The sequence below is a fragment of the Prionailurus viverrinus genome, chromosome E3 (assembly GCF_022837055.1).
Source record: "Prionailurus viverrinus isolate Anna chromosome E3, UM_Priviv_1.0, whole genome shotgun sequence".
In the NCBI taxonomy this organism is placed as follows: Eukaryota; Metazoa; Chordata; class Mammalia; order Carnivora; family Felidae; genus Prionailurus; species Prionailurus viverrinus.
In genome coordinates, this window is record NC_062576.1 from 15,834,341 (window position 1) to 15,853,050 (window position 18,710).

At 37.6% G+C, this 18,710-nt stretch overlaps 1 protein-coding gene and 1 pseudogene across 3 annotated transcripts in view; both read right to left on the reverse strand.

Annotated features, from left to right (window-relative positions):
- RABGEF1 (RAB guanine nucleotide exchange factor 1) overlaps nucleotides 1-18,710 on the reverse strand; it is a 62,580-nt gene that overhangs the window by 17,084 nt on the left and 26,786 nt on the right. For 2 of the 3 annotated variants that reach the window (XM_047838736.1, XM_047838737.1), the window contains exon 4: nucleotides 11,134-11,303. In XM_047838736.1, the coding sequence (XP_047694692.1) occupies nucleotides 11,134-11,303 (170 nt within the window). The remainder of the gene's footprint in view (nucleotides 1-11,133; nucleotides 11,304-18,710) is intronic. The other variant, XM_047838739.1, reaches the window with a different exon arrangement.
- Nucleotides 4,305-5,644, reverse strand: LOC125154429 (grpE protein homolog 1, mitochondrial-like; annotated as a pseudogene).

Sequence of the window (18,710 nt, forward strand, 5' to 3'; positions counted from 1 at the left end):
TTAAAAAAAAAAATTTTTTTTTTAATGTTTTTATTTATTTTTGAGACAGAGAGAGGCAGAGCATGAGCAGGGGAGGGGCAGAGAGAGAGGGAGACACAGAAGCTGAAGCAGGCTCCAGGCTCTGCGCTGTCAGCACAGAGGCACAGAGCCCGACCAGGGGCTCGAACTCACGGACTGTGAGATCATGACCTGAGCCGAAGCCGGACGCTTAACCGACTGAGCCACCCAGGCGCCCCTAATCCTTAGTCTTTTAAATCTTTGTATGAACTAACTTGCCTTATTAGACTTTTACTAATATTTAATGCTATTTATCGCTATTACATTTAAAAATTACTATTTTTTAAAGGTTTATTTTTGAGAGAGAGACACAGCGTGAGCAGGGGAAGGGCAGAGAGAGAGGGAAACACAGAATTTGAAGCAGGCTCCAGGCTCTAAGCTGTCAGCACAGAGCCCGACTCAGGGCTTGAACCCAAGAACTGTGAGATCATGATCTGAGCTGAAATCGGACGCCCAACTGACTGAGGCACTCAGGCGCCCCCCCAAATTACTATTTTTTAATATTGTGCTAGGCTCTTTAGCTTTTTATCACCAGTGTGTCATACTGTAACTGAACTTTATGAATTTATCTTGTTATGCCAATAAATTGACACCTCTATTAGTACACTTAGATTTTCCTGAGAAGATCATTTTTCCTAAATTTCATGGAAATTTTATTTCTATTCACTCAAAAAGCACTTGCTGCATGATCAGAATTGCTAGCCACTGTACCAGACAAGGTATTAAAAACAAAATTAATAAAATGCCCAGAAGGCATTCAATTTGAATGGGAAGATTGAACACAAATAAGTAATTATAATATTCTATGAGAATTAAAAACCAGAAGGACAAAAAATGCCACGGGCCACATGATAAATCCTTCACTTCTCCTTTTTATTGCATCTACCTTCAACAATTCTCCCTAAATAGGTATGGGTATACTGTAGCAGTAAGTATTCTTATTTCATACTAGTATCTATGTGATATAGGAACGACGTTTCTAGTAAAGCTCAACGAGACAGGATGTCTCCATGCTCTGGGGTCTGAACTTGAGCAGATCACATCTACTCTGAGAAAAGTCCTGATTCTACCCACCTCCTCCTGCTGCTGGAGGATGGGACTCTATCAGAGCATGCTCAGTTTGTCCAATACGTGGCTTTGCTTTCCATACTGCTGCTTCCCAACGAGACTTCAATTTTTTGCTTCTATCTAGCCCTTGTCTATGAATTGATCAATGAAATTTATATTGTAAATTCTCTAAGCTTCATCCCTGCACTAAAGTAGATAACCAGACAAATAGATCCATGGACTGAGCAATTTTAAGTCCACTGGTAATATTTCTTCAGAAAACTAGTTTTAATACTATGCCTGGACTTTCATGTGGGTAATTATAAGCAGCAGCTACATGAAGAATGTGTCCATAAGAACATGTTTGTAAATTCTAAATACCATCAAATTAGTCCCTTCTTCTCCTATTCTTAGTTTAAATCATTTTGTAAATCTTTTCAAATCCTTTCAATAAGCAGACTATGTTTAAATTAACAAAAGGACTATCATTATGGAGTTTGTGAGATGAAACTTTTTATTATGAAGACTATTAATCTAATTTTATTTTTATAATATGGGGGCTTCACTTAACATCTTTTTTAAAAAAAAAATTTTTTTTCAATGTTTTATTTATTTTTGGGACAGAGAGAGACAGAGCATGAACGGGGGAGGGGCAGAGAGAGAGGGAGACACAGAATCTGAAACAGGCTCCAGGCTCTGAGCCATCAGCCCAGAGCCTGACGTGGGGCTCGAACTCACAGACCGCGAGATCGTGAACTGGCTGAAGTCGGACGCTTAACCGACTGCGCCACTCAGGCGCCCCTTCACTTAACATCTTAACAGTAATATTTTAATTTTCCTTTAGCATGCTATAGTTTTACTTGTTATTCTTTCAGTTTATGCACTTTCTGCAATAGATTATTCTTTTTTATCTCCTAGGTGCCTCAGACATGGTTACCTTTCATTTGCACCATATCTCAATACTTAGAACAAACCACAGTACATTGATTCTTATGACTACTAGTACTCACTTTTTAAAAAAATATTTATTTTGAGAGAGCCAGAGAGAGCGTACGCTAGTAAGCAGGGGAGGGGCAGAGAGAGGGAGAGAGAATCCCAAGCAGGTTCCTTATTGTCAGCACAGAGCCCGACGCAGGGCTCGATCTCATGAACTGTGAGACCATGACCTAAGCCGAAATCAAGAGCCAGACGCTGAACTGACTGAGCCACCCAGGTGCCCCAGTGGTACTCACTTCTAAGTAAAAACACTGTGACCTCCTTTTAAAGGCCTAAATGGCCTATTTTGCTGGTGGCAATGAGTCACCTATTCCTCCCCCGGCTCCAACAATCACTGCAATTCTATGTTACTATTCAGAAAATTTCTTTTTATATTTCTATTTATATCACACAGACTTACACTACATTAGACTGTTTATTTTACAATTTACAATAACTCCCCTGCTACTCTGTCCTCTTATCTTGTTTCACATTCTTTTAGGACTTACCACTATGTTATATTACAAATCTGTTGATTATTTTCGCCACTAAAATGTGAGCTCCGTGAGGGGACTGTTGACCACCATACCCTCCGTTCCTACAACAGAGCCAGGCATAGGGCTATTGCTCAATTAGTTGAATGAAAGAAGAAATAAATGTGACCATTTATCATTGCCCCTCTCTTTGTAATACTGTAAAAACACTCGGAGACAATTCTACATAGATTTCTTCTATTTCTACAGATCTTGTGGGGAGAGTCACTGATTGCCTTTGTTCTGCACTATCTTTTCAAGGATAGCTAAATAGCAAATAGCCTTGGAAGACAGAGATAGCACCTCCCTCAAGTAAAAGGGTAGACTGTTTATTGTCCAGTATAATAAAGATAACATTTCCATCTGAGGCAAAGGTCAGACACGTTTAAAACATCCTCTTACCTAACATTACTCACTGCAAGCACAGGCATTACCTGGTCTTTGCATTACCCTGTGGGAACTGACACTCAGGGAATTGGTGCAAAGGCTAATATACTCTAGATATGGCTACTGCTGTGAGTAATAAACTGGCCTTCTTTTCTGACCCAGGGGACTCATGGCTTCTGCCAGTATCCATGGAATGATGGCAGGCTAATTTGTTAACTTGAGAGTAGGGAAATCTCAGATCCTTCACAGTTCTTCTCAAAGGAGCTAAGCAGGTTTGTGTTGGTAAATTTTTAGGTTCTACAAAATTCCAAAATGTTTTTTCAGTTTTCTAAGAAAAATTACAGTCTACCAAAGTCTACTTTTCCTAAAGTATTTTCAAACTATTGACTGGGATCATCTTTTCTATAATGTCTGTGTGTAAAGTCATTTTATTTTTTTCCTAAAAAATTTTCCTGTTTTGTTTGTAAGTTTGACAAGTGGGTGTATTCTTTTGACTATTAATACTGAGAGGTATTCTGTATATATTCTTAATTGTCTGGTTGAAATCTTTTTTTTTTTTTTCCCCACTCTGTTTTGAAAATCTGTGCCTATTTCCTTAATCATGTTTTCTATGTAGTTCACCTGGCACATCTCATCATTAGAATTTAGAATTCCATAATCTGTTTTCTGGGTTAAGTTTCTTTTGTACTGCAGTTAACTGCTGAATTTATTTAGGTCTTAGCTTCGATGTCCATATTTTTTGTACTGCCAGTTTCTGTTGCCTTCAATAATTTTTTTAAGGAAAATAAACACATTGGTGCTTCAATCCTCCTAAATAAAAATTTAAAATTAAACATTAACATTTAAAGTAGACCAAGCATGTGGTTCTCATAGTTTGAGATAGTCCATCTTACTAGGGAATATACCCTGAGGTCATTAGTAGCTAGTTGAACACAGATTTAAACATTTCTACATTTAGATGAACAAAACAGAGCAAAAGTAATTGGTTTTTGTCAAATTCAATTACTGCCAAAATAAAGATGGTGAGAATTGTTAAGGTACATTATGTTCATTTCACATCTCTAAGGTAAAGCCAGTAGTTGATCATTTTTAGCACCTGGTTAGTTAGTAATTACAAATGAGCTCACATATGTTCTTCACAAAGGTCAGCGTTAAATTTTTTTAGCAAGAAAAATGTTTATACTCTTGCCTTCCATTTACACAGTGAGATGAGAAAGAACCACAGTGCAGCGAGGCACGGCCAAGTAACCCCACAGGATTCTAGAAGACACTGTATTCATTTAAGATACTCTGATGTCACCAGAATTTGAGCAAACACAGCATCATTCATGATACTCTAGAGGACTAGCAGGGTCCAAGTGGCTTCTTCTCTAAGTATGTGAAACTACGCAACATGGAATCCTAAACATCAGTGAACAGACTCCTGAATGAGAGTTCATTAATTTAATTGTGTGCTTAGCCACTTGGGTTTTTCCAACAAAGTTTGGGGAAAGGTCAAAAGTACTCATGGGTGAGAAAAGACGAATCAGCCTTTCAAGAGTTATGGCAGCTAGTTAGAGGCAGCTAAGCTCTTTTCACCATGCCCACCAAGGTAGGTCCTGGTGTGGGCCATCAGCTTGTACCTCACCTTGTTAACTAGCACGGCTGTGCCCAGCTCTTTCCCCTCAACAAGAATGCAGAACAAAGCCTCACATCTGTAGGGTCAAACTTGGCTCAGTTTGAACCACAACTGGTTTAATTTGAGTAAGCCGTGATTTTTGAACACCTTCTGGATGTGGATTTCTGTCATTATGGGGCTCTTCTATAGGTTTTATAGGATTATCATCTTTAATTTTTTTCTCTTGGAACACACATTGTGTTGCTTTCTCTAAAATGCCTACAACCTCTAGCAAGTCCTCGCAGAATTCCTAAATACCATATAATTATGCCTCCTCCACCACTTTTGGCTCCTTGGCAAAAAGTTCTCTGTATCTGCCAAATCTTGCTTTTATTCTTCCGTACACTCTTCTAGTTGCTCTTCTAATCACTCTCTCTTCCATGACTATCCTCTCTGTAGAGGAAATACCTCTCTTCCGTTCCATTTTGACCCGTGTCCTCTTCTACTCTGGGCAGTGTTCTTTTGTTTTGCAGCTGCACACAACAGGAAAGGGCCTGAGAGACGATGCCAAAGCTGGGAGCCAGCCTCACCCACTGAGCCATCACGGTTCCCCTTGATAAGGTCTTAAGTTTTCTCGTACATATCGCTGTATTCTTCCATGATACATTCTTATTTTATTCACTCATCACTTTCAACATAATTATCAGTTCAACCTTTTATCTATTTTCAGTTCTTACAACTTACAGATTCTATCAGCTCAGATGCTTTCCCACTGTCTTGTCACCTCACTTCTCATCTAACCTTAAAATTGAGTCCTGGGTTTCTCCCCTAGCCCAGCTCCCCAATTTTCTTATCATGATTAAAGCCTATTTTGTTAATTAAAATTTCTTTGCCTTGGATACAAACCTCTGCTCTCCTAACAGTAAATACACAGCAGGTCAAACTACTCCTTGCACACACATATGGTTTAGAACAGTGAAATCATTTTTAAAAGTTTATTTATTTAGGGGCACCTGGGTGGCTCAGTCAGTTAAGTGTCCAACTTTGGCCCAGGTCATGATCTCATGGTTCATGGGATCGAGCCCCACATTGGGTTCTGTGCTGACAGCATGCAGCCCACTCCCTCTCCCCCTGCCTCTCTCTCTCTCTCAAAATAAATAAATAAACATTAAAAAAGTTTATTTATAAAGTTTATTCATTTATTTATAATGTTTATTTATTTTGAGAGAGAGAGGCAGGGGGAGAGGGAGGGAGGGAGGGAAGGAGGGAGAGAGAGAAAGAGAGAGAGTGAGAGAATGTGAGTGGGGTAGGGGCAAAGAGAGAGAGGGAGAGAGAAAATCCCAAGCAGGCACTATGCCGCCAGCACAGAGCCTGACATGGGGCTTGAATTCACAAACTGCAAGATCATGACCTGAGCCAAAATCTAGAGTTGGATGCTTAACCAACTGAGCCACCCAGGCACCCCTAGAATAGTGAAGTCATTTTAAGGTATAGGAGGACACCTAGCTTTCTATTTATTCTTGCAAAGAGAAGATAAATGAAGATATAGCTATGTTGTAAACTGTAATTTTTTTCTCCTCATTCAGGTTTAGAAAAATAGTTTTTCAAGAGAGTTGACATGGGAAAAATTTTAAGTTTATATAATATAACCAATATCAGAATTTTATAGAATGAATGCTTGGGAAAAGAATGATGAAAGTAACAAAAGGTCTTACGTTTGTGCTTGACTGCTTCTTTAGTAAGGAAAAAGAATATTTGAATGACTGCTAATAAAGGAATCTTGTTTTTAAAATTGCATTGAGGGGCACCTGGGTGGCTCAGTCAGTTAAGCGCTGAGTCTTGATTTCGGCTCAGGTTGTGGTCTTGTGGTCATGAGATCAAGCTCTGCATGGGGGTCCATGCTGGGTATGGAGCCTGCTTGGGATTTTCTCTCTCCCTCTCAAAAAAATAATGCATTGAGAAATCCACAAAATTCACTTATCAAAAAGCTTTAATTCAATATCTAATAAATTAAAAGGTATGTATTTTAAGGAAGTAGAGGGTATAATAAGCTCCACTTTTAAAAATAGAGTAGGCTCCACTTTCAGAATAGGGGAGAGTGCTTCTGAGTGATTTATTAATAATTAACAATGGCAGGGATTTAAACATTTTGGGCAGCAAAAGAAACTTCTTGATTTAACTTCAGTCTGTTTTGTGTTTTGAAAATGTTTTCAGGGGCGCCTGGGTGGCGCAGTCGGTTAAGCGTCCGACTTCAGCCAGGTCACGATCTCGCGGTCTGTGAGTTCGAGCCCCGCGTCGGGCTCTGGGCTGATGGCTCAGAGCCTGGAGCCTGTTTCCGATTCTGTCTCCCTCTCTCTCTGACCCTCCCCCGTTCATGCTCTGTCTCTCTCTGTCCCAAAAATAAATGTTGAAAAAAAAAAAAAATTAAAAAAAAAAAAAAAAAAGAAAATGTTTTCATATAAATAAACTTACGGGAAAAAAATTTCACCAAGGAAGGGATCTTACTAAGTTAGAAAATAAGGTTTTCTGGTTATGATGGAAAAGGTTAATATTGAAAGTTGGCTCTATATAATACTTTAAAATTACCCTGGCCACATAAAAAGGCTTTGTCCAAATGACAAAAAGAAACCCATACATCCTTCATTTCATTGGTGACCCTATACATCCAGAATCCATGGCCACTCTTAGACCTATCTGAAGCTTGGCTCTTACAGTGAGATTCTTAAATTCTAGTTATTTTTGTAATGACAAGAAGTTTAAAACACTAAACCTTATAAATTCTTCTTAGCTTCTTCTGTATATGCCAGTCCCCCATCAGCCATTTTCTTAGTAAAATTTATTTTTTTTTTATTTTTTATTTTTTTAAATTTTTTTTTCAATGTTTTATTTATTTTTGAGACAGAGAGAGACGAGCATGAATGGGGGAGGGGCAGAGAGAGAGGGAGACACAGAATCGGAAACAGGCTCCAGGCTCTGAGCCATCAGCCCAGAGCCTGACGCGGGGCTCGAACTCACGGACCGCGAGATCGTGACCTGGCTGAAGTCGGACGTTTAACCGACTGCGCCACCCAGGCGCCCCTCTTAGTAAAATTTAAATTCTTGCTATGATGACTTCTAAGAAAAGTGGCTGATGACAACATAAATATAAATGGATTTTGTGTTAATGATGTAGCTGCCTATTTTGTTTGCAATAAAAATACCTCTTATTCTAAATAATATGAAAAGGAACTGTAAGAAATATATATTTTAAGTAGCTAATAAGATTAACCAAACAGAAAAAATGACAAAATAAACTACCTTCAGAAGAGTCTGAGCAACCAACAATATTTGTTGAACAGTAAAGCATTACATTGTATTACTGCAGTGTGTATGAATTATGTAAGGACTGAATGACATTTCATCCCAAAGAGACATCCTTTTGGGATGAGGAAATTGAAAAAAGAAAAAAAAATTCTGAGTGCAGATGAGGTGTTTTGTGATAAAGATAAAATGGCTGAAAATAAACCCAACCTTTTTAATGCAATTCTGTAAATATTTAATTTTCTAGACTTGAGCCAGATATGGAAAAGGCTGCTCACCACTGACATACACTCAGATTGGAGAAAACAAGAATGCAGTAGAAAAAGATGTGGGCAAGAGCGGCCCATTGCTCTGGACCTCAGAGATTTGGGGAAGACTGCTACTGTGAGGCACAGAAGAAAGAATCACCAGTTAATGGCAACGTCAACAGGGTGGGTTCAAACATATAGGAAATGAATTTTCATACTGTATAGGTCACTAGAATAAGATGACTTAGAAAGTCTACTTGGTGAGACTAACATTAAATTAAGTTTTTTGAGCCTTAAGTCTAAGCCTAAATTAAGATTTTGAGTTTTGGTTACCTGAGTACAGAGGACATCTTTCACACAGTTCATTACCTCAGCAACTATCCCCAACTGCACTCAATCAGATTCTCTCAAGAAATTTATATGATTAAGTGATTTGAAGCTTATTAGGTAAGATTGGTTCATTCTGGTATAAAAACTGTTTTATTTATTTAAAAGGACATTTAACTTGCAGCCAAAGGCAAAAGGGCTTCCCAGAGAAGCGCTGGACATTTCAGTTTAAAAAATATCTGTTCAATATCAGGTATGTGTCAGGTATTGTGGCACATACATGCCTAAGACTTGGAACCTTAGCCACAGAACACTTAGTGCTCGTGTAGAAATAGAAAACTGTTGCACAATGGCTCTTCAAATGGAAGGAATCTGAGGCCACATTCAGTTCTCAGATATGGGTTAGTGATGCCTTGAAAACAGTTAGGCATGATGGTATTCTGCCCCGGTTAATTACTGTTTTACTTTAGTATATTGGTTTAAAAGTCAACTAAATTATTACAGAACAAGGGCACGTTACAGTTCTGAGCAAAAGAAAAATGAACAAATCAGTTCTGATGAGCTGATCAAATGAGCTTATTGTTTTTCTAAAATGTAGCATTACACAGTATATATGCTATATGTACTGTAGTCTCTAGGCCAAAATAGTATGAATATCCTGTAAACATTCTGTATGGACTAAAGAAAAAATAACTACAGGGGTTCCTGTGTGGCTCAGTCAGTTAAGTGTCCAACTTCGGCCTAGGTCATGATCTTGCTGTTCCCAAGTTCAAGCCCCACCCTGGGCTCTGTGCTGACAGCTCGGAAGCTGGAGCCTGCTTCAGATTCTGTCTCTCTCTCTCTCTCTCTCTGCCCCTCCCCAACTCACATCATCTCCTCCTCTTAAAAATAAATAAACATTAGAAAAAATTTTTTAAAAAAAGAATAAATAACTACAAAGGCTTAGTTTTTATTAATGGCTAAAAAAATGAAAGTTGTCTTAAATACTGAGAACAAACTAAGGGTTGATGGGGGTGGGGGAGAGGGGAAAGTGGGTGGTGGGCATTGAGGAGGGCACCTATTGGGATGAGCACTGGGTGTTGTATGGAAACTAATTTGACAATAAATTATATATTAAAAAAAATGAAAGTTGTATACCACAAGACCTCTGAAGATTCCATACTAAGGAAGTCTATCACTGCTTCTAACTCAAAACATCAATGATTATGGGCGCCTGGGTGGCTCAGTCGGTTGAGCTTCAACTTCGGCTCAGGTCATGATCTCATGGTTTGAGCCCCGCATCCAGTCCTATGCTGACAGCTCAGAGCCTGGAGCCTGCTTCAGATTTTGTCTCCCTCTCTCTCTGACCCTCCCCAACTCACACTCTCTCAAAAATAAATAAATGTTACAAAAACAAAACAAAACAAAAAACCCATCAATGATATATGCTTTCTTTAAATGTTACTATCTGCTTACAAATGCTTTAAATTTTTTTTTTTTTACCATTTATTAATTTTTTGATAGAGACAGTGAGTGGGGGAGGGGCAGAGAGAGAGGGAGACACAGAATCCGAAGACAGGCTCCAGGCTCTGAACTGACAGCACAGAGCCCAACACGGGGCTCGAACTCACGTACCATGAGATCATGACCTGAGCTGAAGTCGGATGCTTAACCAACTGAGCCACCGAGGCACCCCTGCTTACAAATACTTTGAGGAGAAAACAGGACTGCTTATTCTCAGTATAACTGCACACCAAAAAACAAGAGAGAAAGCTTCTTTTCTCCCTTATTAACTGAATTCAATATTTAAAAAGTATTTTGGCAGAAGCTGTTTGCTTATTAGCCTAGTGATAGTGACCACAGCTGAAATACAGCTAAGCAGTTAATCACCTTGCTGCTTTTCTTATTCTCTTTTCCTAAGACTTCCTCACTTTCCAGAAGGGACTTTTAGAGCCAATTCTGAGTTTAATGCGTGAAGAATGCTACAAATAAATTGATCGTTGTTTACAGAAATGAGTCCCTTTACAAGTAGTCTTATAAATTACTGCAATTGAGATTACAGTTTAGAAATTGCAGGTTAAAGAGACACCTGTGAAAGGCACAAGTTCTAGTTCTGACACTGGCAAAATCTAACTGTGTAACCTTGACAAGTCACTCATCCTCTCAGGCTCCCACCCTCCCCATCTATAAAACAAAAGGGACTGAAACTGGATAGTTGCTAAGGTCCCTTTCAACATCTAAATTCTGGCTTTCCCTTCTCCCACCTGATCAAGGAGAGGTATTTTATAACAAAATACAAAACAAAAACAGAAAACCCTAAAATGAACGCTATTGGCCTAACTACTGCTACTTAGAGTTCAAGGTCTACTATGTTCCCTTAGCGGTTTAAACTACATACAAGGTGACAATTTAGGAAGGCTTATTACTAAAGTACACAATACAAGTGGCTTTGATGTCAGACTTTCCATGCAAAGATGACCCAAATACTACTGAGTTGCAGTGGAAAAGTACTAGCCTGGGAGTTGGGTTTTAACTTGGTTCAGTGACATCTCTTAGGTAAGTAACTTAACATCTCTGGATCCTGATTTTCCCAGGTGTAAAATGACAAAGTTATACTAAATTATCTCTAAGACCTTTCCTAAAACCAAAACTCTATGTTTCTAAGTGGTTACTCTCAACCTACCCTTTTGTAATGCATTGCTTCCAAAAACAGCTTGGTCTGCTTATAGATTTCTTGGCCTGTCTTGTGGAAGGTCTTGAGAAATTCTATGAACTCTTTAGACACTCTATCCGTTTCAATGCTGGTTTGCCGGTTTATGGAAGGACTGGGAGCTTTTGCTTCCTGAATTTCTGCTGGGAAAATTAAACATAGTAAGTTTCATTACATAGAAGATCCATGCATGGAATTACTTTAACTATGTAACTTGATTATTTAAATTATGCTTAATCAAAGTTAAACTTGAATTTAAATTCCGTTTAAATATTTGGACCACTTAAAGTAAGCTCAATCTATTTTATGACGAAGAAGTACAAGCAGATAAAACTACACGATCTAAAAGATATTCCCATTCAAATAAAAGTTGCTCTACTAATATTTTCTTAGCCAAAATATATCATACTTTGACGCATATACTTAATTATAAATACTGAAATGGCGGCACTATCTTGAACAACTTTCTCAAAGACTGCATGAATTTACAAAACTAGTCAATAAGCAAAATAACAATCAGGAGAAGCACAAAAATGTTAGGTGACTTACAAGATGTGAGACAACTCTTCCAAATCCATTCTACTTCTCAAAAAGGCAAAGGCTCATTTGTTTATGTGGAGACTAACAATTACTGACCCATAATCCAGTTTTCAAAAAAATTTTTCAAGTCATACTGCTCTAAGTGCAAGAACGCATCCAACATAGCAATCATGACAGAGCAAACAGCAAAGAGGTAAGCAAAGTAAGTAAAACACTGTCTAATCAGTGGCCACACACCTCTTTCCCCTCTTCAAATGGGACCTTTAAAGAATAAAGATAACAGTGCTACAATACAGTAGGCGCTCTCTGATCACATTCTAGCCTCCTGATATTCAACTGCTAATCCAATAACTGTAAGGAATTAAATTACTCATATCCCCACAGTTCCCTTTTATACATAAAAAGAAAGATCATTAGGAAGAGAAAGTATCTTCTGAAGATACTGAAATAAACTTATTACCTGCTTACTCAGAGTAACTTCCTATCATCTTATGTTTTGAACCTTAGTACCTGAAATATATTTCAATAAAGAAGTTGCAGTAAAGTCTTCAGATAATAGAAGACTGGATTATTCAAGTGAGACAAACACATGTAGACTACCTAAAAGAATATACTATTAACTATGGTGAAGTAAAGATTCTACCTCTCTTTTATTATCACATAGCTGGTGATCAAACCAATGAGGTACTTAAATTGTTTGACTTATGTTCAAAGTAAGGGTGAAAACACCCTTTCTCCTCCCAACAGTACTATTAAGTAGTTAACAGAACAAAGTTGCACATTATAGTTATCTTTTCAAATCAAGTATTTGCATATCTTTCAGATTATCAGGTGCTTCCTAATTATGATTCGAACTATAGAAGCCCTAAAATCACATTAAAATAAAATTTAAAAAAAAAGCACACAAAAACCCCACTATATCTATGGCTAAAAATACTATCAGTCAAAAGTCAACCAACAGACTGGAAAAAATGCTTGTAAGCTTTATCACAGACAAAGGGCTACTCTCCCTAATGTAAAGTAACTCCTATAAAGAAGAAAAAAAATATAACAGTTCAACAGGAAAATGGGTAAGGAATCCTAACATTGCACAGAAAGGAAACCTAAATGTATTTTAAACAAAGGAAACATGCTCAGTCTCACTTGTAACAAATATGCAAATCGAAACTACTATGAGATGCCATTTTAAAAATTAACAAACAGACACAAATCTGATGTTGATGAGGGTATGGGGTAAAAAGGCATTCTCATCTGTGGAGGTGGGAATGTAAAATGATACAAATGCAATGAAATGCAATTTGGCAATAATCATCAAAATTAAAAATACATTTATCCTATGACCCAATAATTCCATTTCTCAGAAATTTTCTGATATAACCACACATGTACAAAATGAAATATATACAAGGCTATTCATTTTAGGACTACTTATAACAGCAAGACTAAAAATGGCACAAAGCACACCACTAAGGAACTAATAAATTGTGGTTTAATCCATAAAAGGGAATACTATGTAGTTTTAAAATACTTTTTATGTACTAAAAAAAAAAAGAGTTCTCAAACATATTGCTAAAGTGAAAACAAAAAACAAAAAACGACAGTATGTGAATAAGAATATACAACAGAGTATATATAATAAAAATATATGTGTTCAGAAATGAAGAAAAGCACCTAAGGATACACAAGAAACCAATGACAAAGGTTGTCTGAATACGGGAGAACAATGGTGGTGATGGCTGGGAACTAGATGGGTGAGGGACCATACACCTTTTATTTTGTAGCCATTTGAATGTACTACTTATTTTTTTTTAAGCAAATAAATTAATCAGGTACAATCTAACTTAGAACAAAAACTGGAAGCACCCTTTCTAAACATTTTTACCAATATGGAATACCAAAAGGTGTATTCAACAGTCTGTATGATTAGAAAAAATTCTTTAAGGAGTGCCTGGGTGTCTCAGTAGGTTAAGCACCTGACTCTTGGTTTCGACTCAGGGCATGATCTCATGGTTCATGAGTTCGAGCCCTGAATTGGGCTCTGCGCTGTCAGTGTGACGCCTGCTTGGGATTCTCTCTCCCCCTCTCTCTCTGCCCCTCCCCCGCATGCACATGTGTGCTCTCTCTCAAAATAAATAAATAAAAACTTTAAAAAGAAAAAAGAAATAAAAAGTTCTTTAACACTTAGCTTAATCTTTCACTCAATCTGATAATTCCACTTCTGGTCATGATGGGATAACAGGGGTTGGGTTCACCCTACTCCCTTAACAACTAGAAAATCAGACGAAATAATGCTTTTCAGACATTGGACATCAGGTGGATGGGAGGGTAACACCTGAGAGAAGCACACAAATATGGTAAGTCTTACAAGTACCCCAGCTCGCTGCACAGAGAGTTTTTAGGCCATGGCAACTCAAACAGAGCCTAGCAGACCTACTGAATTTGGGAAACAGCATTTAGAGCTGAGGGAGGCCAAAGTCACTAGAAATTGCATGGCAAAATACAGAGAGGATGGGGCTGCAGAGAAAAAATTCCAGGTAACTGCAGAGGGATTCCTGTGAGTCTCTGAGGGAGTACTGCATGTATATGTGAGAAAGTACCCAAGACTGCATAAAGAAACAGGCAGAACAATCCCCAGAGCACACATGACTGGGAATAATTCACTTCCAAACAGCCAGGAGGAACAAAGAACATCAGCAATGGCAAATATAAAAAAACAATTTCTCATTAAAGTAAAATTTCTTTAAAAGACCATTAACTGGAGCCACCTGGGTGGCTCAGTTGGTCAAGTGACCCATTCTTGATTTCGATTCAGGTCGTGATCTCATGGTTCACGCGAAAGGGCTCCGTGGTGGGGTCTGCACTGACAGTGTGGAGCCTGATTGGGATTCTCTCTCCCCTCTCTCTACCCCTCCCCTGCGTGTGTACTCATTCATACATACATATGTACATACATAAATAAATGAATGAATGTATGTCTTCCTAGCAAGGTTCCTGAAAAACTTAACTATCCTACAATCCAACAATTACATTACTAGGTATTTACCCAAAGAATACAAAAATACTAATTCAAAGGGATACATGCATCCTAATTTTTATAGCAGCATTATCTACAATAGCTAAATTATGGAAACAGGCCAGTCTCCATCAACTGATGAATGGATAAAAAAGATACACACACACATATACATATATACATACATACACACAATGGAATATTACACAGCCACAAAACAGAATGAAATCTTGCCATCTACAATGACAAAGATGGAGCTAGAGAATATCATGCTAAGTAAAATAAGTCAGTCAGGGAAAGAAAATACCATACAATTTTATTCATATGTGGAATTTAAAAAACAAACGAGCAAAGGGAAAAAAGACAGAGAGACAGGCAAACCAAGAAACAGACTCTTAATTATAGAGGACACACTAATGGTTAGCAGGGGGGATGTGGGGGATGGGATGGGTTAAATAGGTGATGGGATTAAGAAGTGCACTTGTCGTGATGAGCACCAGGTGTTGTATGGGAGTATTGAATCACTATATTGTACATCGGAAACCAATATTATTGTACTGTATGTTATCTAACTGGAATTTAAATAAAAACTAAAAACAATAATAAAAAAAAGTCTTCCTAGCAGAATAACATATGCTTTTGAATTATACTGGCGATATTTACAGCTCTTTCAAGAATTTTCCATATTGCAGACACTGTGCTTTACTATATATTCTCATTAGTCCTGAAAAATTTAGATTCCTGAAATCATATGAAATAATAATATCTACCATTTTAAGCCACATACACACTGAGGTTAGAGAAGTTAAGTCACTTATATGCCTCAAGTCACACAAGTAGAGGAAAAGCTGAAATCTGAGACCAGATCTGCTTAATTTCCAAGCCCAGGTTCTTTACAACCACACCATAACGTCCCTACTATTATTACAGTGTCTATTTATTCCTTTTTAAGCAAATCATTGAGTAGCAATTCAGTATCTACTACATAAAGCTGCCTGCAAAGGCAGATCACACTAAATCCAGTTAAGTCTTTGGTATATAAAGTAAACCTGTAAAAGCAAAATCTTCACTAAATTTGTTTGAAGAATAGGTATGAAAGAGTAAAGACAATCTGAATATGCCAGTTATCAAAAAAGGACATGATCATGTAGTAAAGATGATTAACACCATTTCTAGGATGAAAGACATTTTATATCTCAATGTTAAAAATTTTACTGAAAAATCCCATGTTTCTCAGATTATTAAAAAAAAAAAAATCAACAGGGGCAACTCAGCAGAATATTATAGGAACCAGAGGAGCCAACTCTGCAATTAGAGCTTCGAAACTTTCAGTCCCACCCACCCCCTGACTTTTGACTTTCAGAATGCAGAGGGGATGGACATTTTTGATCACCAACAGCCAACGATTTAATCAACTATGCCTATGAAATGCAGTTGCCATAAAAATTCCTGAAGGATTAGGTCTGGGGAGTTTCCACATTGGTGAACACAACGAGGTGCTGGCTGTATGGCACACCCAGAGAGGGCATGGCAGCTTGGTGCCCGCTCCCCTATACCCTGCCCTATGCAACTCTTCCATTTGGCTAGCCCTGTGTTGTAGTCTTTGTAATACATCATAAGCATTAATGAAGTGTTTTCCTGAGTTCTGTGAGTCATTCTAACAAATTGTCAAATCTGAGAAGAGGCCTGTGGGAATCCCCAACTTCTAGATGGCTGGTCAGGAGTATGGGTGCCCAACTCATGGGGGCTGCAGCTGGCCTCTTAGGGTGGAGACAGTCTTGTGGAACTGACCCCTTAACCTGTGGGTTTTGTGCTGACTCTGGGTAGTGTCAGAAAAAGGACTGAATTGTTGGGACACCCAGTTGGTGCCAAAGAATAAAAGACACTAAATATGCGATAATGGGGAAACAATTTCTCATAATCCTTATCATGAAAATCAGAAAACAGGCACGATTATAAAATCAGTTCTAAATTCAACTTGGGGAATCATTACTTCAGTTTCATCTAAGTGCCAAACATCTAAGTGCCCTCATGATTAAAGTAGCAATTTATTAGTGATCTTTCAGATGATGTAATCAACACTATGCTTCTATTTAACTAGCATCTGGGACATCTTGGGACAGCACTGAATGCTGGAGGATTATAGTTTTATTTTTAACTTATTTTGAAATAACCTCAAATTTACAGAAAAGCTGCCAGATTGTTACAAATAATTTCTCTATACCTTTAACTCAGATTCATGAAATTGTAACCTTTTGCTACATCTCTATTATTTTTTCTAAATTTTCAGGTGGATTATACATAGCATGCTCTGTATCTCTTTTTTTTAATATATGAAATTTATTGTCAAATTGGTTTCCATACAACACCAAGTGCTGATCCAAAAAGATGCCCTCTTCAATACCCATCACTCACCCTCCCCTCCCTCCCACCCCCCATGCTCTTTATCTCTTAATATGAGCGTTTCCTAACAAGGATATGCTTTTACATAACTATAGTACAGTTACTAAAAAAAGTGTGTGGGTTTTTTTCTTACATAGGATCCAATGGAGGGTCACATCTTCGTTTGGCGGTCACGCATAGTCTCCCTTTAACCTCTAAGGGCTCCCAGCCTTCCTTTGTTTTTGTAATATTGACAATTTTAAAGAATAAAAAGGCAAGTCGTTTTATTGAATGCCCCTCAGTTTGTGTTTCTCTCTCCTTTCCTCATGACTGGATTCAGGTTCTAAATTTCAGCTTAAGTATTAACATAATTCATGGTATGTTCTTCTCAAAGGATATCTGGAGGCACATAAGGTCCATTTCCCATCATTACATAGTTGCCATTTCTCTATTTGTAATTAATAAATTAGCTGTGGGACTTAATTTGAGATTATGCTCATAATTTGTTCCTCAGAAAACTTCTCTCACCTCAGATTTAACATTCACTGGTGAAATCTGCCTGAATCAATTCTTAGTATGATGATTGCAAAATGGTGATTTCTTATCTCCATCTCTCCTTCCACATTTATTAGTCAACATTCTATGGTAAAAAAGAGTTATCTCTTCTCTTTTATTTAATCATTTATCTATTTTATTAGTTGAAAGGACTAGTGGATTACTTTATTCAGGTATACTCCATTTATTGTCCTTACTTAATACTCAAATTTGACCAGTGGAAATCCACAGAAGATGGCTGCTGGGTCTTTTACATGTCCCCAAATTTTGGGCGGCCCCCCTGCTCCAGCTCCAGAATCAGTCTTTTCTCCAAGGAACCCTCAAGTTCACTTTAGTGAAGATTAATATTTAGAATCTAAGGTCTGGGTGGAAAAATTGGTATGTTTCTGTTCTAAAAATGGAAAAGATATTCTTCCTATGAGCACTGCCTTTAGATTAGTTTGTGAAAGATGTGCACAAGATTCTACTCAGGGCAACAACCTCTAGTTGAGCTCTCCAAAAAAAGGACTTTTAAAATGTGTGAGCAAGTATTTCAACTTGGCCAACCATGATTTATTGTGTAAGCTATAATATAGCTCACTCAATCTTACTTTAGAGATTTTAAAACTAAATAAACTTTCTGAGTCTTTACAGTCAAGCTATTCCATTAACTTTCTCTGAAGGGCAACCCAACTCTTAACAGGATATTAAATATTCTTCAAACCCCTTAGAAGGCTATATTTATGTTCTGTTTACAACCAACCTTCCTTGGTTTAAGAGCTTTCTTTCATGCCACCAATGGAAGCAAGAAAAATATCAAGAGCAAAGGCATTGTGTATTAATGAAGTAAAATAAAGAATACAGAACACAAAAGGTCTATTTTAGTAGAGACTCAATAAATTAAAACCACATTTAGTAATAGGCTAACCTTATCCACATGCAAAGCCCAAATAATCAGTCTGAAATGCAAAGTTCATCTGGCAAAGTTATGTAAGCAGTCTGTGAAACAGAAGATCAAACAGGATCTTCTTTTGTAATACATACACACTAATCTTTTTTCAATACTTTGAGGTCTTTATCC